The following is a 17,137-nucleotide window of genomic DNA, read 5'->3' on the forward strand; positions in this document are numbered from 1 at the left end:
AACTTAGGGCTCCTTTTACGAAGATGCACTAGCGTTTTTAGCGCATGTACCGGATCAGTGTGTGCTAGCCGAAAAACTACCGCCTGCTAAAGAGGAGGTGGTAGCAGCTAGCGCGCGCTATTCTGCGCGTTAAGACCCTAACGCGCCTTCGTAAAAGGAGCCCTTAGTTTAGTTCCAAACACTGTTTAATGCACAAATAAGGAGATCCACAAACTTTAAAGCAGTGCATCAAGGAGCATGGCTTGGCGCGCGCACAAGATGGAGGTGTGATCGCGACGCTCCTCTAACCCGGGCAACGGATCGATACTTTGAAAGATTACCTTGGCTTTTTTTCTTCCCCGAAGTGCAAGATACAAGTGCGGTAGCATGGCGAGCACATGGCAATCTAAAAGTGAAGCGGCTTTTACGACAGGAGGGATGGCAAAGCATCAAAAACAGGATCAGACAATACTGTCGAAGGTTCCTCTTCCGGGAGATGCAACGGAAGTATTGGATAAAAATGAAATAATGGCTGAATTGCGGTGCATAAAACAGATGCTTCAGGACAATGCAAACAACATCACCGAAGTGAAAGAAGTGCTGAATCTGAATCGGCAGATGGAACAAGCGTATGACGACCTTAGAAAACAAGATGGAGCGGATGTAACTCTCTGAGAGGAGATGTAAAAATGACAGTCTGTTAAGAAATTAAAGAAACTTGAAGATTACGAAAATAGAGGTAGAAGAAAGAATGTAAAAATTATTGGATTAGCTGAAGGTTTGGAAGGGGGAAATGCTATCCAATTTCTAGAAAATCTTCTGCCTAAATTATTGCAGTTAAATTCAAAACATCCCCTAGAAATAGAACGAGCACACAGGATTCCATTAAAACGGTCAACAAGTCAAGTGAGACCAAGGCCTTTGATCTTCAAGTTACTAAGATTCCAGCAGGCATTAGATATTTTAAACTTGGCTAAAGCTGATAAAATTTTAAATTATAAAGGATCCAAGTTGTTGTTTGTGCCTGATTTCGCAAAAAACACGCAAATACAAGGAAACAGTTCCTCATGTTAAGACCTCAAATGAAGAAAAGGGGGTTAAAATATGGCTTGTATTACCCTGCAAAAATGAGAGTAACAAGTGGAGACAAGTCCTTATATTTTGAAGATCCAGAAGAGTTAAATGACTTTTTGCTAAATTCTGAGCCAATGTCTATTTAAAAGGAGTTAAATATAACAACATGGTGTTGTGTTATATATGAAGTTTGTTGAATAAAGTAATTTACAGAAGATGATTTAAAAAAAAAAAAGAAGGAAAAAAATAATATCCCATGTTTGATTGGAATAGAAACTATATGAATAAGATTATATTTAATAATATGAATTGACAAGAAGGGAAAAAACAAACAAACAATGAGAGAGACTTAAATAGCAGACTCCTTTGACTGTTCTTTATTGAAGAGATATTCATTTTTTGAAAATATCACTTTTATGAGGGAATGAATATTTTAAATGCATCAGACGTAAGGCTTAATGATAAAGAAACAAAAGAAGAGGTGTATAAGAGATGCAGATTATATTGGATTTCAAGATGATGATGGGAAAGATCAAGATGATGGGAAAGAAGTGTTGGAGTTTATATCCCATGTACAGAATGTACTCATTATTCAAGGATACATTAGGATATTGAACTTATCTTGAAGTTGTCAATGTAATAATCAAATGGGAATAAGGAGATAAGGTTTCTGCATTTTGGACAGGTTTCTGCATTTTGGACTGGTCATGGTAAAGCATAAAAGAATATACAGGATGGACAAGTTAACATGACTTAATTAAGAAGTCGAGTCAAGTTGAATTAATTTTATGGAAAAGATTAATAATATTTTTATCTATAGGAAATTAGAGGAGGGGAAAAAAAGTTAATCTTCTATTTTTTGGAGATATGAATTATTTAATAGAGAAGGTGATTCTTCTCTTTAATTTCAAAGGTTATATATAAGTCTAGCTTGAACTATATTGAGAAGGATTTTAATATATGAAAAAAAATATAAAAGTGAATTGATTAAATGTTAATGTTATTAATTGAAAGTTATATAGAACATGTAGGTTTTTAAATGGAAATTCAAGCGTTGATTAAGAATATTATCTTTATAACAAGAGTTATAATGTTTTATTTCTTTTATTGTAAAAAGTAGTAAAAGGATTTATGGGACTGGTCAGATATAATTTTATAAAATTGATTTAATTGGAAAAGGAATAAAATGGGCTTTATGAAATACTTTTTTGATATAAATAAGTAGGATTTCATTATATATAGGGGTAATTATTGAGGGAATACTTGATTTGTAATATATTAAAATATAAGTTTATTACTTTTAAGTATAGTCAAGGGAAAGGGATGATGGAAGTTGCCTGGGGGAGGAGGTATTGTGATTACTAATCCTATGTGTGTTCCAAGACAGTCAATTTATGTAGGAGTGGGGGAAGGATAAGGGAGGGAGGTTTTTCAAAAAAGGGATTGAGGATTGGGAAAGGAGAAATTTCACTTTAAAAGTTTTAACAATGGTACATTGGTGTCTATTCATATTAAGTTAAATAAATTTAAAATATATTGTTGGATTATGAATCTGGGAAAAAAAATTTATAATGGAGATTAAAATCTTTTCATTAAATGTTAATGGCCTTAATCATCAAATAAAAAAGAAAAAATGCTGGCCTTCTTAAAACAACAGAATGCAGACATTTGTTATATACCAGAGACACACCTATCATTAATAGAGGCACAAAAATTGAAAGGGGGATGGGTAAAACAGTTTTTTTGCTCCCACAATTGGGAAAAAAGCTGGGGTTGCCATATTAATAAATAAAAAATACACAGCTAATTTTCAATTGATTGATTTTGATCCATTGGGTAGGTGGGTTGTCGCAATCGCTACGCACTTTAATTCTGAGATTTTGGTTCAGGAAGGCATTTGTTTGATCATTTTTATTGCAGTTTGTCCTAATCCTTATTTACCATGGATCCCTGAGGAAGGCGTGTTGTCCGAAACACAGACCGTGTTGGGTCCCTAGGTTGGTAATAAGGTTGTAAATTCACTGCAATTCCTTTGGTATAATAAACATTGCCTTCATCTTGTACATAGTCTGCAGTTTGTGTTTTGTTTTTTGCTTGTTGCTTTATTAACTGCAGACTTCGTTGGATTTTCTTTTGTGCTGTTCATGTGAAAATGAGCATGGGAAATAATACCTTGGATTTGCTTAATGTGTATGCTCCAAATACGAATCAGAATGAATTTTTTTAAAAGTTACAACAATTAATACTCCCACTGGCCGCTTCTAATTTAGTGGTGGCTGGCGATTTCAATGCTGTCATGGATTCATTAATGGATAAAAAACAAAGTAAAATAATGAACTCATTAGCATTAGATAATTTGGTTCAATCTTGTGATTTGAAGGATATATGGCGGATACTTCATTTTGATGATCGGGAATTTTCTTTTTGCTCACAAGTTCATAAATCCTTTCCAAGAATAGACTATATTTTTATCTCAAATCATTTAGTACAACAAGTGACAAAACCTCCATTGATCCTATCATTTTGTCTGATCATGGAGGCATATGGATTAAATTTAAGTTTGATGAGCAAGACTATAGCAGGTCTGTATGGAGATTCGATAATACATTGATTGCGGATTCAAAATTCCTTGAAGAATTTAAATTAAAAATGATTGATTTTTATCAAATTAATACTTCAGAAGAAATTACCATAGAAATATTATGGGATGCATTTAAGGCTACCATGAGAGGAAATATTATTTCATATTCGGCGTATATTAGAAAACAACTTATAAAAAAAATTTCTGATTTGGAAAAAGAAATTAAACATTTGGAAGCTAAATTAGTTGATAAATGGGAGCAAAGTACCCTGCAGGCTTTATTAAAAGCAAAGGGTAAATATAAATAGATATCATCAAAATTTGTAAGGAATGATTTGTTTTCCCAACAAACTTTGTATTATGGAAGTTCAAATAAGGCGGGAAGATTATTGGCAAATTATCTTAAAGCAAAGAAAAGAAGAACAAAAATTATTGTAATAAAGGATGAGAAAGGAGAGATAGATACTAAAATTGGAAGCATTTTAAGTCAATTTCTAAATTTTTATAAAAACCTATATTCTTCTGAGCCTTATGAAAATAGAGAAAAAGATTTATTTAGATTTTTTGAATCTAGTTGAGGGGCCGAAAATTCCTGAACATATAAAAAAAGTTTAGAAAAGCCTATATCATTAAAAGAATTCGAAACAGCGTTGAAATCTCTTAGAATTGGATCCGCTCCAGGTGGTGATGGTTTCATGGTAGAATTTTATAATTCATTTCAAATTACCCTATTACCTCATTTATTGAAATTATATCAGGCTCAACTAAATAAGAGTTGCATTATAGGTACTATGGCGGAATCATTGACTAGTTTTGCCAAAGCCAAAGATCCCACATTGGTTTCAAATTACAGGCCTATATCAATAATTAATGTAGATGGAAAACTTTTGGCTAAGACTTTGGCTTTACGTTTAGCCAAAGCTCTTCCTTTTATTATTGATATGCACCGAACTGGATTTGTTGCTGGAAGACATTCATCTAATAACACCAGAAATTCTAACCTTTTGATTTTATCCTCTTGCTTTCGTGCATGTTGTTTAAGCAGAATGTTTTCATCATGTAAACGAAGAAATCGATCTTCTAGCTCCTCACGGCTAATTCGAGAAACTGCTTGCCTATCTCTCACAATCTGTGCAACTGATGACTCTGCAACAAAGAAAAAGAAAAGTACAATTTTCCCTTAGCACAACAGATTCCACTGACTAAGGGAGGAAGAGTTCTTTTTTTAACATAACATTCAGAAAGTTTGTCAAATTGAAATGCTAAATGTAGCATGAAACATTTTTTTGTTCTTCCCCTTAAAATGGAATTTTATTCCAGGTATTAATGTACCTGGCTGCACTACCCCTGAGCCTACTATGAGGAAATTGCTATGTAGCATCATTAATAAAGGAACTAAAGAGTTCCTAACACATGCCAAACATGAATTATAGAGAAAATGGCCTTTTAATGAAACATATAATTTGTTTCACAGCATATACATAGTAATAAATTCCAAAGGAATATTACTTTAAACTGATCTTTTAAATCAGCTAAAGGTACACACTAAAATATATTCTAGATTTCCATTCCCTATTAAGCAGCATCAGTCATGCAATACGTCACATCTTGCCCTTCAGCTTTGCTCCATGCCATATTCTCAGACCCAAAATCAATTTTCTAAGTCTAAAAAAAACAGTATGTGAACCTGAAAAAATAACATAGGGGAAAATGACAGAACTCAAAACAATTTAGCAGGTGTTCATCCTCCTATCACATGAATTTGCTTTTCTTTCCAAGCAGAAAGATCATACATAAAATTGGACAGGTTTTAGAAACTCTCACCAAATTTGCAAAAATTACCCCATTCCAATTCAATACACAATTGAAGGGGTCTGTGGATAAGTGAGAGAAAAGGATAGGAAGATGGAGTAGTGGAAAGAGTTAGATAGTTCAGAGTCAGAGAGGTAGGTGAACGAGAGAACTACACTATAGCAGAGATGGAAAATAACAGGATCCAAATTCCAACGTGAAAGAGGAGTGTCAAACATGAAAGAAAAATGAAAACAGCAGAGTTAAGAGAGAAAGAAAAGGAGGAAAATACAGTGAAAAGCAAGACAGAAAAACAGAGAGCAAGAGGTCAAGGGATAGAGTGGTCAACTGGTTAGAGCAGTAGGCTAAGAAGCAGGGAAGCAAGAGTTCAAATCTTGCTGATGCTTTTTGTGACCTTAGGCAAGCCGTTCTACTCTCTCTTTCCCTATCTACAAGCTTAAGATCCCATTGACTGATCTCTGCTAATAAATGGGAGTCCTTCTCTGTAGGTTTGGTACTGGAAGCCAAGGACAGACCCAGGGCCTCAGATACTGAATCAATAAAGCAGGAAAATTATTTCCTTGAAACAAACAGCCATACAACTGGGGAGCACCCTTCCTTCTCCTCCTGAGGGGGTGCTCTGCCTCTGAGCCAGTTACAGAGGCTCCAAGATGTCCTCTGCCTCATATATTGCTACTCCAGGAGGCTGAAGAACCTCCATTCAGCCATGGTCACCCCTGTATCTTTTGGCCCTATGTGCCCATGGAGAGCCTCTCAACAGCAAGGACTAGGGTCAATTGCTAATGCATGTTTAACAAGAAGGATCACTTGCTGCCGCCACTTGGAGCTCAGGGCCCCTTCAAGATTGACATGCCTGCCAGGAAATGCAGTTTAGAAAAAACCTTCATAAATCATCCCTCCCCCTCCAAGTCAAGATGGGGGTTGAGATTGCTCCTGCAGAGAAACTACAGAACCTAAAATGGCTAATGTTCCCAGCAAAAACTTGAACTACAGACATGAACATAAGAACATAAGAACTGCCGCTGCTGGGTCAGACCAGTGGTCCATCGTGCCCAGCAGTCTGCTCACGCAGCAGCCCTTAGGTAAAGGACCAGAGCCCTAACTGAGTCTAGCCTTACCTGTGTACGTTCTGGTCCAGCAGGAACTTGTCTAACTTTGTCTTGAATCCCTGTAGGGTGTTTTCCCCTATGACAGCCTCGGGAAGAGCATTCCAGTTTTCCACCACTCTCTGGGTAACGAAGAACTTCCTTACGTTTGTACAGAATCTATTCCCTTTTAACTTTAGAGAGTGCCCTCTCGTTCTCTCTACCTTGGAGAAGGTGAACAACCTGTCCTTATCTACTAAGTCTATTCCCTTCATTATCTTGAACGTTTCAATCAAGTCCCCTCTCAGTCTCCTCTTTTCAAGGAAGAAGAGGCCCAGTTTCTCTAATCTCTCACTGTACAGCAACTCCTCCAGCCCCTTAACCATTTTAGTCACTCTTCTCTGGATCCTTTCGAGTAGTACCGTGTCCTTCTTCAAGTACGGCGACCAGTGCTGGATGCAGTATTCCATGTGGGGTCGCACCATGGCCCGGTACAGCGGCATGATAACCTTCTCTGATCTGTTCGTGATCCCCTTCTTAATCATTCGAAACATTCTGTTCGTCCTTTTCGCCACCGCCACACATTGCGCCGATGGCTTCATCGACTTGTCGACCAGTATTCCTAAGTCTCTTTCCTGGGAGGGTCTCTCTGAGTACTGCACCAGACATCCTGTATTTATGTACAAGATTTTTGTTACCAAAATGCATCACCTTACACTTATCCACGTTAATCTTCATTTGCCATGTCGCGGCTCATTTCTCGAGTGTGTTTATGTCCTGTTGCAGGTCATCGCAATCCTCCTGTGTCTTCACTGCTCTGAATAACTTTGTATCGTCTGCAAATTTAATCACCTTGCTTGTCGTTCCAATTTCCAAGTCGTTTATAAATATGTTGAAGAGCATGGGCCCAGACATGAACTAAAAACATCAAATACATATGCACTATATTTCGTTTTGTTGTTTCATAAACTTGACACCTTATATCACTTGTGGTTGTATCCCTTCTTTTGTCCTGACTCCCACTATATTATGTTTGTCTTCATGTATATTATATTATCAAACATATATTTGTTCATGCACACTTGTAGTTATTTTTACTTCCATTTGTTAGGAGCCCTGATGAAGGCGTGTTAACCGAAACACAGACCGTATCAGATTCCTTGGTTTGAAAAAAGTGGTAACATTAACTGCAATCAACAACTTATATAATAAACATAGCCTGCATCTTGTACGCTCGTCTGCAGTTTTCTTTGTTTTTGTTTGTTCTGTCTCTTCCTCACTGCAGATTGTGTTAGATTTTTTTCCTTTGTTTTTCGTATATACTGTATAGAATCTATTTGTGTTTATGAGGAGCAGTTTTAGGAGGATGGAGATGCTTTGTAGATGGTGTGCCAGTTGCAGAGAGAGTTTTTAGAGTGGGGCAGATAGTGGAGTAATGGGGGCAGATGTATGGGAATATTTTTGTGTGTAGTGCAATTAGCAGAAAGGTGAGATGGATAGATGGCCGAGGCAGTCTGCACTGTAGTAAGGCAGGAAGGGGGCGGTTTTGGAGATGGAAGTAGTTCGAGTTGGTAAGGCTGCTATGGGAAGGCAATTTTGGGGGTGGGGCAATTTCAGAGGGTAGATTTTGATGTTTGAGCAGTTTGCAAGATGATGTGACATTAGGTGGGGTAGTTTTTTGGGGTGCAAACAGTTTACAATATAGTTGTAAAGTTGCAAGGAGCAATTTGAATGGCTTTGGAAAAGGCAAGTTTCAGAGAGTAATTTTTGTGTATGAGAGCAATCTGTGAGGAGGGGGATATTGTAGGGAGTAACATGGGGAGGGGAAGTTTACAGGGGGGTGAAACAGTTGTAGAGGAATTTTGGGGGGGTGGAGGGGCAGTTTGAAGGGATCAGAGCCTTTGTGGGAAGGTAATTTTGGTAGGTAATTTCAGGGGGTGTTATAATTTGTGCATGGGGGTATTTTGGGGGGTAGAGTTCTTCGTGGGGGTTGGAAGAGGAGAAAGTGGGGGAAAAGCTATTTGAAAGGAGGAATTTCCTAACTGTTATATTTCATTGCATGTATGTTTCTATGTTACAGAAAATGAAACACTTTCTCCCGAGAAATGCATTGGAAAATATTTGGGGTGACTTATTTTTTTCTTTAATCCTGAGTTTAATTTGACCTGCTTCAAAATTTGAAGTGTTTTCCCACATGCCAAGTTTCATCCCATTCTGACAAATTTTTGGCAAATTTTTTTGCCCACAGACCTGCTCCCATAGGAGACACTTGCGGGGACTTTTTTCTGGAACCTCTGGTCCAATTTTTTGCATTTTTGAACTAAAGGTGCCTTTTTATTGGGTTTTTCCCCATGTGCCAAATTTCATCCCATTCTGTTAATATTTTGGAGAGCTATTTTAACCACAAGCAGACAAACACATATACATTCTCAACCCCATTTGTGTAATTCTTTCCAATTCCCATTGGGTTATAAAGAACAAAAAGAATAAAGATTGAAAATGCCAGAGTCTAGAAAAAAATGTTAAGACTTGGCACATATAGGGCTCCTTTTACAAAGGCGCGCTAGCGGTTTAATGGTTTAGCGCGCGCTAGCGGTGCGTAATAGCGCGCGCTAAACCATCAGACACGCTAGCCGCTACCGCCTCCTCTTGAGCAGGCAGTAGTTTTTGGCCAGCGCGTGATGAAAAGTCACGTGTGTTAACTCTGCTAGTGCACCTTTGTAAAAGGAGCCCATAGTGTGGAAATGAAACAAAGGAAAAAGAAAAGAAATAAAACTTGAAACTCAAAGAGAAAATATTAAGAAAGAGAAATGGTGACAATTCAAAAAAGCATGGGATGAACACAGAGGATCTGTAATTAGAAAAAGAAGGATATAATTTGAAGAACTAATGCCGGTGCTGGGCAGACTTGCACGGTCTATGTTCCATATATGGCAATTCAGTTTAGGATGGCATGAGGAGGGCTTTGATGATAACTTCAGTGACATGGAACATGAGGATGGTGCTGGGCAGACTTTTAGGCCCCAATTCTGCAAACTGTGCCTAACATTAGGCGCAGTTTAGATGTCTGCGGAATGCAAGTTGCACTCCTCATTACTTAGACGTAAGATAGGCATCTCCAAAAATTTTTTTTTTCACTTTTAGACGACAGGTGGATGTGCCTACAATGTATTTAGTTATATGTAAAAATGTGTTTTTTTACCAATTCTGTTCCATTATTTCAGGATTGTAAGCTTTATCATAATATACACACAGTACACCATCTTTAAAAGGATATTTAAAATATATTATTTTCAGTGGGACTTGAACTGGGAACATCAGAGTGAATCTTGAAAAAATGTGACATGCTAACACGCTACTTCATTCTAATCTGCTGTGCTAGACAACGAGCCATAAAACCATAGCAATTTTGATTTTATTATACTGTTCAGTATAGGCAGTTAATTCTGCTAGGATAGATGCCAGGAGACAACACAAGCTTGATCTTACTGCCCTGTCATATTCTTTTTCTTCATTATGTCAGGATTGTAAGCTGTAACAGAATAAAAACAAATTAAAAAAAAATTACACATCTTGAAAAGGATATTTATATTTGATTTTCAGTGAGAGATATTGACTGACTCGTCTCCCGTTGAGCTTTATTTGAGCCACAGATAGATGCTTTTTGAATGGGGTTTTGTCAGATTTTGGACGTTTCCAAAGTGATCTTCTAAATACAGTTCAGGCATTTGATTCTGTGATTCACACAGATTTTGTCAGATTTTGGACGTTTCCAAAGTGATCTTCTAAATACAGTTCAGGCATTTTATTCTGTGAGTCACCACATAAACAGGACACATCCATACAAGCATATTGAATTTAAAACTGCTTAAAGAAGCCATGTTATTAGCTAATTACAGCACATGAAATTCACAGCTTTAGGTTTCAAGCTCCAAATAACACCTGCTTTGTCACTAAACTTTGCTCTAATCAGCTCATTCCTCAATGCAAAGAAAGCCTATAATTTCATTTGGCAAAGCTTAAAAACAGAATAAAACACAGAACAGACCTGAATGTGGCTTCTAGTTCATTGCAAAGGGAGGTGTGTAGCTGCACAATTCTGACCTTATTGTGAGATCATCAAGGTACCCTTGCAAGGTACAATATCACAAGTAAAAGACAGGCTGGGAGTTGAACTCACAACCTCCGCAAGATCAGCATAGAGCTTTTACTTTTACACCACTTTCCACTCCAGTATCTCTAATTCCCCTGTCATATCATAGCTTACTGACCTGCCTATGTATCATCTGCTTAGCTATCTTATGAGTTAGCTGAGACAAAAGACTGGTAGCTCAATGGCTTAAAGCACTGCTTTCACTGTCCTAAAAGGCAGAATCTCAATTATGGTTCAATAAATGTGACATGGAGTCAAATACTGCTGTTTTTATCAAATGCAAACTCCACTTTTGGAATAGATTGCTTCTAGTATTGCTAATGTTGTGCTGTTTGAAATGAAAATTAGATTTGATTGGTCTTTAGCTTGTAATTTTTATTAAAATGAGTATTGTGTCAGATGAAGTACATGAGGGAGTCGAACCCACACCAGGCTCACACGCCAACCTTCATTCTAACCGTTGTGCTACACAATGAGCCATAGAATCATAGCAATTCAGGTTTGATTATACTGTTCCGTTTAGGCGTCGTTATGGCTGTAGCTACGGCGTGCTTGTGGCTCTGTAGCGGAGCACCTGAAGCATACTGAAACGGCTGCGGTTAAGCATATCTTAAGCTGTCAGGGTAGGAAACTTCTCCCCCGACTGAAAGAAGCCATTTCTGGCTCATCAAATTAAGGCACCTCGTTGAACCTTATTCATCCTCTCAAGCTCTCATATTTTCTCATTTTCTCAAATATGCTGGTTGCAGATTGTGAGGCATGAGACATGCCATCTACCCTGTTTGCCACCCACTAAGGGTCTCCCCACTTCACTCCTTTGCAGCCTGGGCCACAAGGAACACTAGATAAGACAAAGGTCAATGTGATGAAGTAGCTGAAGTGGTGTTTATTAAGAAAACACTACTGCCTGGCTGCTACTCAATGTAAATAAGCACAAGTGAAAAATGGTTTAAGATTTTTATTGCACAGTCTAGGAAAGCAGCATGCAAGTGTAATATCAGGCAACTGCAGTTCGATGAGATTGATGACAGGTATGCAGAGTAAGCCACTCCTAGGTCCAAGTTGTTACATAAGAACATAAGAATTGCCGCTGCTGGGTCAGACCAGTGGTCCATCATGCCCAGCAGTCCGCTCACGCGGCGGCCCTCCGGTCAAAGACCAGCACCCTAACCGAGACTAGTCCTATCAGCATACGTCCTTGTTCAGTAGGAACTTGTCTAACTTTGTCTTGAATCCCTGGAGGGTGTTTTCCCCTATGACAGACTCTGGAAGAGCATTCCAGTTTACTACCACTCTCTGGGTGAAGAAGAAATTCCTTACGTTTGTACGGAATCTATCCCCTTTCAACTTAAGAGAGTGTCCTCTCATTCTCCCTACCTTGGAGAGGGTGAGCAACCTGTCCTTATCTACTAAGTCTATCCCCTTCAGTACCTTGAATGTTTCAATCATGTCCCCTTTCAATCTCCTCTGTTCGAGGGAGAAGAGGCCCAGTTTCTCTAATCTTTCGCTGTACAGCAGTTCCTCCAACCCCTTAACCATCTTAATCGCTCTTCTCTGGACCATTTTCAGTAGTACCGTGTCCTTTTTCATGTACGGCGACCAGTGCTGGTTGCAGTACTCCAGATGAGGGTGCACCATGGCCCGGTACAGCGGCATGATAACCTTCTCCGATCTGCTCGTGGTAGAATTGTTAAGGTTCCATAATCTGCTTCTGGTAGGAGAAGGCAGGCTGAAGAAAAAGGAAGATGGATTGAGACAAATTAAGAGTTTATTGGTGAGTTTTAGGCTCTCTTTTTATAAAGGTGTGCTACATCAACGAATGTGCTAACTGCTAACGCGTCCATAAGATAACATGCAAGCGTTAACATTTAGGACACGCAAATGGTGCCCTAAACGACACCGCTTTAAGCACATGGTAAATGTTAACGCGTGCATGTTATCCTATGTACGCGTTAGCAGTTAGCACATGGATTGATTTAGTGCACCTTTATAAAAGAGAGCCTAAAACTCACCAATTTACTGTTCTCTCAGAAAATCATCAATAACTACACCCGTGTAAAGGAAAAAAAAGTGTGAAACATGTTAGCATTGTGAAAATGTATGTAATTCATCACAAAAGCAAACTAAGGTTGCAGTATATCATTCTCACCCATTCTTTCTGTTTTGGTATTTGAGCTTTAGCCAGGTGCAAGCTGGTGTGCTGAACCCAGTTTGAACAGACCTGCTCTGGCCTCTGGGAAACACAAGGGGAGTCATTAGCCACTCTGGGAACCTAAAATCAGGAGAAAAGAGAGAAAATGTTAAAACATCTGTGGCAAAAATAAAAAGAAGTCTTGGGAGAATATGTCACAGCACAGTCTCAGAATAACAGCTAGAATGAACAGAAGCACAAATACTGTTCCCTTTTTATAATAAGGATGCTTAACAATTATGACTCTAAAAAGATTTACCTTTAGTTCTATGAGGAAAAGCACTGCTATAGGTTCCACATATTCATGTAACTTGCATATCCATTTTCCTGGCACCAAAGTTTAAAACAGCATGGGTGTTTTTTCAGCCAACACACCTGGAACCAATTTTTATCATCACTAATTCTCAGACTTGCTAATGACCCTGTGTGAATGGAGAGAGTTGTGGCAGATATCAGGGGGACAAAAAGTTAATGGAGAACCACCATAAGCAATAATACAGAATGGGAGCCCAAAAGAAGAAATCAGTTTTGCCTGAGCTTTTATCTAATAAAGACACCTAAGTAGCTAGCAATATATCATTCTCACCTGGATTTGGTATCTGAGCTGCTAGCAAGGAGTTCCTTGCATAGGTGCAGCATAGTCACCTGGAAAAATGAAAAAGGTTAAAAAGACATCAAAATTGCAAACTACTATAGCTGCTAATGGTCCTGTGAAATGGAGAGAGTTGTGGCAGATATAGGAATGAAAAGGTTAAAAGATAATCAAGAAAAGTAAGGTCTCAGAAATCAGCATAAGCAATAACACAGAATAGGAGTCCTAAAAGAGAAAATGCTGCTCTGATGGACCTTCTTATACTAAGCATGCCTAAGTAGCATCTGACATCATAGGCATCGTTAGGATTTCCCACCAGAAAACTTTCAAATCTGATTGGGCGTGCTTTAGGCGTGGTTTGGGCAAACACACCTGTACTGACTTTTAATCATTTCCTTCACTTCTCAAAGCTTTGACAAGAAGCCATTTGTAAGCTGCTTAGTCTGTAGAGGCTCTGTTACCAAATTCTAAACGAAGTTCCCTCTATAGCTCTATGCCTTAAGGCACTGCTTTTATCTTCCATATGTCAGATGTTTAAATCTTGAGTGCAGTTAGCAAATAGTTGATATTCATTTTTCTACCAGAAAATCTTCAAATTCTTTAGCCATTCCTTTTCTGAAACATATTTGAGTTGATCTTTAAAATGATCTCCAGCAATTCTCAGATGTCTAAAGCAGCCTGTTCTCTCTCATCCTAAACCCCCTCCCCACCCCAACACACACACCTCAAGCATGAAACCACAACCACCAGGCTGAATTTACCAACAATAATGTCTCTAGGATACATCTAAAAAACATGTACCTTCCTTCAATACCTGTCTGAGCCCTCTGAAGTTTTAGTAAACTCTCATATCTGTTGCCCTGTACGGATATTGCATAAAAAGAAATACATTCCTACCACAATGGCTTGTAGCCAAGAGCAGATGAATGTATCCGATGTACCTGTGCCTGCAAACTGCAGAATGCTGATGAAAAACAGCAAAGCCCACCACTTATGAGAGCTGTTAGGATGCTGTTAAAATGAGTGAAGGTGAGGGTGGGATTTGAATTGGTGAGCTTGAGAAGATGGACAAAGTGCAACAAGGTGCATTAACTTGGTGAGACACAAATGGCTTTGCTCTGTCAGAGGAGAAGTTTCCTCCCATGACAGCTTAGGATGTCCTAGCCATGTGAAGGTGAAAATAAGTTTGCCTTGAAAGGGAAATGTGCCGATAAAAATGGCAAAGTCTACCATCTAGTGAAGACCCTCCTATGACAGCTAATAGAAAACGGTTAGGAAGTTGTTAAAATTAGTGAAGGTGGGATTTGAACCGGTGAGCTTTAGAAGATGGACTAGATGCAACAAGGCAAATTAACTTGGTGAGCCACAAATGTTTTCTTTGTGGTGACTGTGATATTCCTAAGCATATGATACATAGGCAGGTCAGTCAACTATGATATGACAGGGCAGTGAGATCCACCTGATTAGTAGCTGATGTAGCTCAATGTGTTATAATCCTGCGCTGATCATACAGAGGTTGTGAGTTCCACACCCAGCGCATCTATTAATTGTGGCATTCTACCTTGCAGGTGCACCTTGATGATCTTACAATAAGGTCAGCTTTGTGCAGCTGCACACCTCCATTTTCAATGAAGGAAAATGCATGTTAAGGTCTGTATCTGGTTTTTCTATTTTTAAGCTCTGAGAAATGAAGTAATGTGTGCAATATTGATATCTTTTTCATGTTCTTTCTTTGCTCTCAAAAAAGAGCTGATTGCAGCACTGTTTGGTGAGAAAAAAGGGATTCTTTTTAAGCAGGAAAGCCAAAGGTGGTGTAATGAGTAAATCATATTACTGTTTGGGCAGAAAAGTACTGTTTTCCATTCAATATGTTTATTTTGATGTGCCCTATTTATATGGTGGCTTATTAAATCTATTAGGAGGGAAAAAAGAGGGGAAAAAAAATCGATTCCTGAAGTCTATGTAGAAAATAACATTTCAGAAGCCCAAAGCACGTCTATGTTCCACCCATAGAAACTCGAATTCAGCCCAAGCAGAAACTACACTTAGACCAGCTTTTCATTCACCTACAATTTTCACGGTCAACTAGCGTCTATCTGGTATCTATCCTTATCCACGCCTACATTATGCCCACATCTACATACTTGGATGCGACTTTTCCAAAAACTCACATCTACCTCGCGTCTATGTTCTGAGAATGCTTACCTGACGCCTAACTCCGTCTAAATCCAAATTAACGCTTAAGACCCTTAAATCGCTCGATAACCACTTAAATCAGACGTCTAAACCACGCCTAAAGTTAGGCGCAGTTTGCAGAATCGGGGCCTTAAGGTCTTTATCCCGCAAAAAACAAGATGGTTTGGATATGCTGGAGTGAGCTTTGATGGCAACTCCAGTAGTTGGAACCTAAGGACAGTACTGGGCCAACTTTATGGTCTATGGCCCAGAAATATCAAAGATAAGACAATTTCATTTAATCATGAATTGCGTAACTATAGGGCTGGCTGAATGGATCATTCAGATCTATATCTGCTGTCATATACTATGTTACTATGTAAACATGTAAAATGGAGATATGAAATAAAAAAGATCAAAAGAAAGCAGTCAAACACATACAACAAAGCATGGGAAATGATATGAAAAGAAAAGATTGGAAATTCAAAACAAATGAATAGAGCCAATATAACACAGTTGATTTTATTTATTTTGGAGCCATAAACAATGTCAGTACAAAAATATTTTCTTTTAGAGATTCCAAATGAGGCAGCAATTTCACATCATGAAAGACTGGATATAGGACAAAAACATAATACTTGTATTACTTATACAAATCTATACATCCTATATTAAATCCAAACAATTTCACTCATAAGTAGAGCTGTTCTCAACTTGCATTGTGCATGGATTTATGTATGTCTAATATATAGTTTGTATAATGACTTAGGCCCTTTTCTATCAAACTGCGATAGCAGTTTTAAGCGCGGGGAGCCACGGTGAATGGCCCTTGCTGTTCCTGACGCTCATAGGAACTCAATGAGCGTTGGGTGCAGCGCGGCTCCCCAAGCTAAAAACTATTATCACAGTTTGATAGAAGAGGGCCTTAGTTTCGTCTATCTTTTTTGCATATAATTCATATAAGACCCGAGTCTTCTATTTTTTTTTTATGAAGGAAGAATAACAGGAAGCATTATTTGGAATGTTCATAATAATCAATCAACTGTACTAAGAAAAAAATTATTATGTATAGTAAATTGCAAGTAGTTAACAAGATGCAAACATGTTTTATTCAGTGAATTAACAAACCAACAGAAATAGAGACAAAATAGGTACGTATTGACATGGCCAACAATTCTTCAACAGAAATGTTTTTTAAATAAAACTGATGAAGACAAGATTAAAACTATTCGCAGTAAATAAGAGCTGGCCCAAACCTTGCAGTCCTCCTATTCCAGCTAGGCTCAACCCAACATCTTTCACGGGCAGGTCTCCAGCAGTTTCATCTGTTGGTGCAGACATAGTTTATCTGTGGATAACGAAATTCAAAAGAAACCCCTCCAAGTTAGAGACTATACCAATATACCAACACTGAAACATTCATTTTGCCACCAGTGTATTTTGGAAACAAGACAGCCAGAATGCAATTACAATATTTTACAGCAAACAAGATAAT

At 38.2% G+C, this 17,137-nt stretch overlaps 1 protein-coding gene across 2 annotated transcripts in view; it reads right to left on the minus strand.

Moving 5' to 3' along the window:
• RPGRIP1L (RPGRIP1 like) overlaps positions 1-17,137 on the minus strand; it is a 326,668-nt gene that overhangs the window by 291,477 nt on the left and 18,054 nt on the right. For both annotated transcript variants that reach the window (XM_033943001.1, XM_033943003.1), the window contains 2 exons: positions 16,899-16,990; positions 4,636-4,780 (listed from right to left, as the gene is read on the minus strand). In XM_033943001.1, the coding sequence (XP_033798892.1) occupies positions 4,636-4,780; positions 16,899-16,983 (230 nt within the window). In that variant the 5' untranslated portion in view covers positions 16,984-16,990. The remainder of the gene's footprint in view (positions 1-4,635; positions 4,781-16,898; positions 16,991-17,137) is intronic.

This window comes from Geotrypetes seraphini, chromosome 4, assembly GCF_902459505.1.
Source record: "Geotrypetes seraphini chromosome 4, aGeoSer1.1, whole genome shotgun sequence".
NCBI lineage: Eukaryota > Metazoa > Chordata > Amphibia > Gymnophiona > Dermophiidae > Geotrypetes > Geotrypetes seraphini.